The 7,614-nt window shown below is 45.7% G+C and overlaps 1 protein-coding gene and 2 non-coding genes across 3 annotated transcripts; all 3 read right to left on the bottom strand.

Moving 5' to 3' along the window:
- Window positions 1–918: 918 nt before the first annotated feature.
- TPT1 (tumor protein, translationally-controlled 1) lies at window positions 919–7,208 on the bottom strand. The gene is made up of 6 exons (XM_073663887.1): window positions 7,053–7,208; window positions 4,810–4,883; window positions 4,520–4,707; window positions 3,352–3,457; window positions 1,626–1,742; window positions 919–1,121 (listed from the first exon to the last, which is right to left on the bottom strand). Exons 1-6 carry the CDS (start codon window positions 7,078–7,080, stop codon window positions 1,119–1,121), a joined length of 516 nt encoding a protein of 171 aa, XP_073519988.1. The 5' UTR covers window positions 7,081–7,208; the 3' UTR covers window positions 919–1,118.
- On the bottom strand, window positions 1,180–1,309 carry LOC141256934 (small nucleolar RNA SNORA31). The gene has a single exon (XR_012317873.1). It is a non-coding gene; the product is annotated as a small nucleolar RNA SNORA31 (small nucleolar RNA).
- LOC141256923 (small nucleolar RNA SNORD58) lies at window positions 3,535–3,606 on the bottom strand. Its single transcript, XR_012317862.1, has one exon. It is a non-coding gene; the product is annotated as a small nucleolar RNA SNORD58 (small nucleolar RNA).
- Window positions 7,209–7,614: the final 406 nt, after the last annotated feature.

Here is a 7,614-nt window from a genome sequence, read left to right as displayed (position 1 = left end):
TGGCTGGAATAAGTTAAATTATTTAACTTGGTTATGGATTTCTAATAGAAATTGAGAGATCCTGGCCTCAACTTTTTTTTTTCTGGTGAGGCCTGGGCATTCTAGGTCTCAAAGCCCCAGTGGAAAGTTTGACACTCTGCCCTAAGGCTCCTACAGAGGGCCTACATGCTCATTGGTATACTATAGATACATAACAGGATAGTGCCTCTCCCCACATTGGGAGAAACCTCATTGCCCAAGTCTACAAAAAGAGGGAAACATTGGAGAGCATCTGAGATGCGACGGCTAAGAAGCTACCACCCAAAAGCATTTATTGTTTGCATAAAACATGCACCCTTTAATAAACAAGCCACTTGCAGTTTGTTTTTGATGCAGAAGGAAGCTGCAGTAACTTCAAGAGCAGCTTCTTCACAGCCTGGTGTGCGCAACACCCATTTTCAATGTATATTAGAGAGTTAGATAACTTCAGATCTGTGATTAGTCTTATGCCAACTTAGTGAGTTATGCCCTGCGTCGAGCACATCACTGCTGCAGCAAGGGAGATGGTTTAATAGTCACCCCCTCCTTCCTGATGCATAGCAAGAAGGGTCAGGCTAGCTATTGAAATAACCACCATTACAATGTGATGTTACCGAGATTCTAATAGTCATCTGCTAATGTGCTGAAAAAAACCACTGCATTAATGGAGTAATCAGTAAAATTGCTAGAGTCCTGTGTGTAACCACAGCCAGGGAGATCATTTATAAAGCATCAGGAAGAAAACAATGACAATACTTTGACAACAGGGACCAGGCAGAGCATTTGCTGTGGACATGTATAGGAATCTTTTGAGGCAATTAATACCTAATTTTCTGATCACTTATTGATAAGAGACTCGTTTCTAGAGCCGATCAATATGCATGAATTAGAGATTCATCATTTAGAGTGGAGCATGACAACTTTATTAGACTAAATGACAAAGTTTAAAAATAATGTCTCCACCCCAATAATTTAGATCAAAAGAAAAGTAGCATGATAACAGTCCAGTTCGAGTGGGGGGTGTTAAGACTTTGCCTAATCCTGATGTTGTATGGATGTGAAGCAGCAGCAGGTTGTTCTGATGGATGAACAAACTTCGGTTACTGTAAAAGAAAAGAGGATATATAAGTAACCAGAGAAAATGCAGTAAGTAATCCAAGACCATGTATTCCTCTATTCAATCTGCTTAGCCACAGTCTGACACACAGAAAGCGCGAGGAAAGTTTCTGTAGCATCTTTGTGCAAACCAGAAAGCAACAGAATGAGGCTTATGGTCTATCAATAGATGCAGATCATACTGACAAAGATCTATTACAACTAGCGCAAGAGGTAGCTGTTCCTCATGGCATCAAATCTGATTACAGCTCATTTCAGAGGTTTGACAGTTGTCTCCTCACTCAGTTAGTGCTTCAGAATTGAAGTTTCACAACATTCTCATTTCTATGTAGACTTCAGTTAGATTTTATACAACACTTCTAAACGTAGCAATATATTTTATAGTCTCTGCAAGAACTAGAGATAAGGAAAATTCCTTCAGTGCGAGCAAGGAAACCATTGAAGTCTAGGAAATCCTTATTTTACAAATTATAAAATAACCCCCAACTTACACATTTTTCAATTTCCAGGCCATCCTTGAAAAAAGTCAAAAACGGTGTTACTCCATCCTCACGGAAATCTAGGAGAGCGACCATTCCATCTGGATTCATAGATTCTCCTGTAAAAAACTACACATACAACATGTGTTAGACACTATACCTAAAGTACATATTCACATGACTTTCCAAGCATGTTTAGAATGTGTGCTCTGAAACTATTAAAAACCAACTCAATAAATTCATTTTTGTGACACATGCTGTTTAAGAGGCTCAAAAGTCTTAATGTTTAAAGCAAACACTAGTTTTATCATAAATGGTACACATGAAAATATGCAACTTTGTTTATCAGAAATCTGCTTTTCTGTGGCAAAATTGGCCATTATCTAAATGCTCAATTCTGAGGTAAAAATCTGTATTCAGTGAGAACAGAATTGTGAAGTCTAGTTGTCTTCACTGACTACAGATTTTACCCAGGAATTGAGAATTTTGATTATGACTGATCAATTTTGGCAGAAGGAAGCACTTGAAGATTACAAAAGCTGCTTATTTTCATGTGCAGTGATTTAATAAAAACCTGAAAAATACCAACAAGAGGAATATAAATAGCCCAGAGGGAAGCTTATGCAACATTTACCAAATGGGGAAACCCCATATAATACCCCTCACTAAAGACTAACATTTAACTTTTAATGTTCAATTAAAATGCACAGGGTATTAAAAACATCCCTGATCTACCTAAACTTTCTATTATAATCCCATATGTTTGTTCTGATGGCTTCATAGGAAGCCACCATTCGTGGCAGAATAGAAAGGTAGTTTATGCTAGCACATGTCCCCCTCCCCAACATGTTTTGACGCTTCAGCTTCATCATAAGGGGGTGGGACATTGACTTGAATGTCCCATCCCCTGAGGACACCAGTGAAGAGGGAAACGTGCTAGTATAAACTACCTTCCTATTCTGCCACGAATGGTGGCTTCCTATGAAGCCATCAGAACAAACATATGGGATTATAATAGAAAGTTTAGGTAGATCAGGGATGTTTTTAATACCCTGTGCATTTTAATTGAATAAAAGTTAAGTGTTATAGTCTTTAGTGAGTGGTATTATATGGGGTTTCCCCCATTTGATAAAAATGATACCAGTTACTCTAAGAGTTAGGCTTCCAAAGACACCAACACAATTTTTCAGGGGTCTTCTGCTCTGAAAACACTTTTCAATACAAGTCAACAGGAAGGGTGTTTGCCAGCCGTGCCCCCCTTTCTCCCAAAGGAAAATGCTCAGTTTGTCAAAAAGTATTAATAAGGTTGAACTGCAATCAATGGCTGCAAGCACCAACCTGTGCAGTCACAGGGAGATGGCAGCCATGCAAGTCACCATTTGCTTGTATGAAATATGCTTGGCTCCTGAGGCAGTCTCATACTGTACTAATTGACCCATGACAAATGTACATCAGAGGAAATAAAAGGGTTGTCCACTTCAAACGATTGCACTTCTGCCCTAAACCCACACAGCTCTGGCATATGCAGCAGGTCCCCTTAAATCACTTAACAGCAACACTCAAAGAAAGATCCTGTCGCTGCTGCTCTGGTGGAAGCTTTTGAGCTTGCTCCATTCATGGGAGCAAGACTATATACTATGAAGTCATATGTAAGAAAAGTGTAAGCCAGGCATATGCCCCAATATATCAGCATCTAAATTAAGGTGATAAGGAGTGCATGTGTCAATTTTGTGTTTACCTGATAATTTTTGAAGTTCCCAAGAATTTCTTTGATTTTTCCTGCAGCACCAGTCATAAAAGGCTTTACTCTGTTTGGATTACTTTCCTCAAGTTTGCATTTGATGCTAAGGAAGAAAAAAAAAACCTCAATATAAATATCGTTTTAAATACATCTACAGTTTTTCAGCTATACATTTTCACAGTAGCTCAGACTTGAGAATTGTTTCATAGGAACAAAGCCTCCAAAGGTGTCCTAAGATAGTCATCATTGCCACACTGCCAGCAGGGGTTCACATTACACAAGTCCGTAATTAACATATGCACTGAAGGGTACATTAGGGCACCAGCTTGCCCACATGGCCTGGGTAATTTGTTGCATGTAAACAGTTTTACTAATACCATTATGTTAATGGCTATGCAGTTTGTCAGGTGATGGGAGTACAGTAGAGAAAAACACGACTACCAGCCTAACTGAGGAAATGTGGGATTTCCATTCTAGTGATTGGGGGAGCCCAGCTAGTCATACAACTTTAAAACCCATACAATATAAGCAATTGTAGGCCATCATCTTTAGATTAAAGTTACATGTCAGCCATCAAATCACAAGACCACATTAGTGGTCACAGTATACAGTCAACACTGCAATCTCTGCAATGTAGTCATGAGTGTAGCCCAAGCCACTAGCAAAATGTTTGGATACCATAATGAACCTAAAGGGGTGGAGAATAAATTTGACCAGTATTGTGTATTGTTTCCAAGGTTATTCATGTGACTTATGCAGCAGGACTCTGAATACAAGCACAGTAGATAGGAGTGGGGTGCTCCAAATACAGAAAAACTTAAGCTTGAAAAGGAAACAGAAGGGAGGGGGATCCATACCACCAAGACAACCATTCACATACAATGAATTAAAACCAGATACCTGAGTGAGCAGTTCTTAAGTGTGATGCCTTCAGGTCACTGAATTTAGGCCTTTTCAGCATTAACAGGTCTTTGTACGACACGTGTATGGTGTTGCACCTCTACATGCTGGGTTAGATGTACACACTACACCCCGGTTCCCAGTGATACTAGTAATTACACTAGTGGTTTTGCCAATTTAAAAATATGAGCATCTTCTGAAGAAATGAAGAGGAGCCAGACGCTCAAGCACAAGACTGTGTGCAGTGTCAGCTCTCATCACTTACGCTTTCATATAGTCTTTAATATACTGTTTGTATGACTCCTTGGTGAAGGCAGTTTCCTGAAGTTTGTGGTTTAATACTACATCAACCCCACTGATTGTAGATGTTTCTGATCCTTCGTCCTGACACTCTGCAGACGCATTGCCACCAATTAGGGCATCATCAATCTGACCTTCAGTTCTGGTGACAATCTACAAGAGAATGGTAAAGTTATAAAACAAGATCAAACTCATCTTCTGAGGGATTATAGGAGCAATAAGTATACTGTGCACACTCTACCGCCAGAAGCTTACCTTTCCATCAACCTCAATACACAGCCCACAAGGACTTTCTTTGACCATGTAGATGTCAGAGAACATTTCATCTCCTAGAACACAAGAGACATGATGACCATGATATCTGGATGTGGCATCAGGCTATAGCTGCCCATCTGTTACTCATTAGGGTCTACTATGCAAAGTAACCATCAGCCCCAAGACCATCTCCTATTCCTCTTTAAGATTTACAAAATATCTCCTCCAAAATTACACCAACATTGTACAGGTGTGTACACATGTTGTGTTCTGCTGCGTATTTGCAGCAGATTTTTATGTAAATTTTCAACTGCATCTGGCAGTACCAGCAAAGTCTGAGAAACCAGAATTCACTGTTCCCACGTGTTACTTTCTTTGCTGCTTATGTTCAGTGATTAGAAAAACGCTGAAATTGACATGTCACTTTCAGCATTATTTTCCCCCATAGGAAGTAGTGGGGACGCTACAAACACCTGCGTATTTCCAGTGTTTTTGATGGCAAAATAGAATGGGAGTCTTACTTTTCACAGAACTTTATGCGCATTACTAGAGACAGAAGGACAGTGGAAAAAAAACCTCTGCAGATACGCAGCAAAAACCGCAGCTAAACCTGCGTTTGACGCAGCTAGTCTCCTACCAGAGAAAAGTTATCAGCAGATTTCATGCAGATTTTGGTGCAGAAAACACAACGTGTGCACATACCCTACATATCAGGAGAGAGATAGATCTATATATCCCAATTTTGGCAATCAAGACTGGACTGTTTAGGTAAAGTATCAGGAGTGACGTGTGCAGTTTGGAAGTGTAGAGGATCCAGTGAGCACATACAGCAGAGCAAGATTATACATTACACAAGAGGCCTGCGAACAGGACTGTGCACCGCTCTGCCCGAGGTCTAAAGATCAGTATATACACCTGCCCCCATAATCCGGCCCATGCAGGCACACTGCAGGGCGGACACACCTGCCCCCATAATCCGGCCCATACAGGCACACTGCAGGGCGGACACACCTGCCCCCATAATCCGGCCCATACAGGCACACTGCAGGGCGGACACACCTGCCCCCATAATCCGGCCCATACAGGCACACTGCAGGGCGGGCACACCTGCCCCCATAATCCGGCCCATACAGGCACACCTGCCCCCATAATCCGGCCCATACAGGCACACTGCAGCGCAGGCACACCTGCCCCCATAATCCGGCCCATACAGGCACACTGCAGCGCGGGCACGCCTGCCCCCATAATCCGGCACATACAGGCACACTGCAGGGCGGGCACACCTGCCCCCATAATCCGGCCCATACAGGCACACTGCAGGGTGGGCACACCTGCCCCCATAAGCCGGCCCATACAGGCACACTGCAGCGCGGGCACACCTGCCCCCATAAGCCGGCCCATACAGGCACACTGCAGCGCGGGCACACCTGCCCCCATAAGCCGGCCCATACAGGCACACTGCAGGGCGGGCACACCTGCCCCCATAAGCCGGCCCATACAGGCACACTGCAGGGCGGGCACACCTGCCCCCATAAGCCGGCCCATACAGGCACACTGCAGGGCGGGCACACCTGCCCCCATAAGCCGGCCCATACAGGCACACCTGCCCCCATAATCCGGCCCATACAGGCACACTGCAGCGCGGGCACACCTGCCCCCATAAGCCGGCCCATACAGGCACACTGCAGGGCGGGCACACCTGCCCCCATAAGCCGGCCCATACAGGCACACCTGCCCCCATAATCCGGCCCATACAGGCACACTGCAGCGCGGGCACACCTGCCCCCATAAGCCGGCCCATACAGGCACACTGCAGCGCGGGCACACCTGCCCCCATAAGCCGGCCCATACAGGCACACTGCAGCGCGGGCACACCTGTACAGCTGGCCTGTGCCCCTGCCTGACGCAGCCGCTCACCAGCACTAACCCACCCGCTGACGCCCCTCCCCCACATCCGCATCTTTCCCGCCCATTTCCCGGTGATGACGCACAAAGCAGGAGGCGAGAGTCGCCAGGCTGCCGAAGCCCGGGCCCGCGGTACCGCAGTGCTCCCCGGCCGCAGGGAGGAGGCGGGCAGGCGGCCCCGCTCACCAAGTTATCCCCTCTAGCCCGCTGCCGCCGCTCTCCCTCACTAGCAGCTCCGAGGCCGCGGCCTCCGCACACCGGTAAAAGTTTGAGTCCTACCACGTATATTAGCGGCACAAACCGCCGTCAGCCAGGCGCGGGATAACCCCCGTACTCACCGGTGAGAATATCCTTGTAGATAATCATGGTGGCGGCGGGCTTGGCGCTGGCGTCCCGGAGAGGTCTGCGGGAACCTCAGTGTCGGCGAAGGGTGGGGAGGAAAAAGGAACGAGTCAGCGCCTCACTTGCTTCATATAGGGGCGGCGCGGCCCTAGTGACGCCTTCAGCGCATGCGCAGTGCGGAGTGATGGGGGAGGTGAGGCCGCGTGCCGAAGTGTGAGACTAGGCAGAGGAATGTCACCGCCCCTTTGCGCTATTACCGCGGCAGCTCCTGTGTGCAGCGCCATCTACCGGTCATCACTAAACTTTCTACAAACTTTACATTGGTCCCGTGTGCTGTGTATGAGGAGAGCGGAGGATGCTGCAGTCAGTTATGTCTGGACGTCCTGCGGGTTCTATGGTCCTGGGAGGATTGTATTACAGCTTACCCGCTGGTGTTATGCCATAGACAGTTATACATTTGATGAAACATTTATTAAAACTAATGTGCAGTAAGCCCTGAAGCGCTTAACAGAAGTGACCAGCCCGTTCTCCGGGCCGCTTACTCTAGGAAGCAAACTC

The sequence above is a fragment of the Phyllobates terribilis genome, unplaced genomic scaffold (assembly GCF_046119375.1).
Source record: "Phyllobates terribilis strain yellow unplaced genomic scaffold, ASM4611937v1 Scaffold_2__4_contigs__length_985480577, whole genome shotgun sequence".
NCBI lineage: Eukaryota > Metazoa > Chordata > Amphibia > Anura > Dendrobatidae > Phyllobates > Phyllobates terribilis.
This window is presented reverse-complemented; position numbering and strand designations above follow the sequence as displayed.

Coding starts and splice junctions, on each gene's coding strand:
- TPT1 (XM_073663887.1), bottom strand. CDS start 7,080: ATGATTATCTACAAGGATATTCTCACCG. Junction 4,884..7,052: donor CTACAAGGATATTCTCACCG/GTGAGTACGGGG, acceptor CTTGTGTTCTAG/GAGATGAAATGTTCTCTGAC. Junction 1,743..3,351: donor GGAACTTCAAAAATTATCAG/GTAAACACAAAA, acceptor TTGTATGTGTAG/TTTTTTACAGGAGAATCTAT.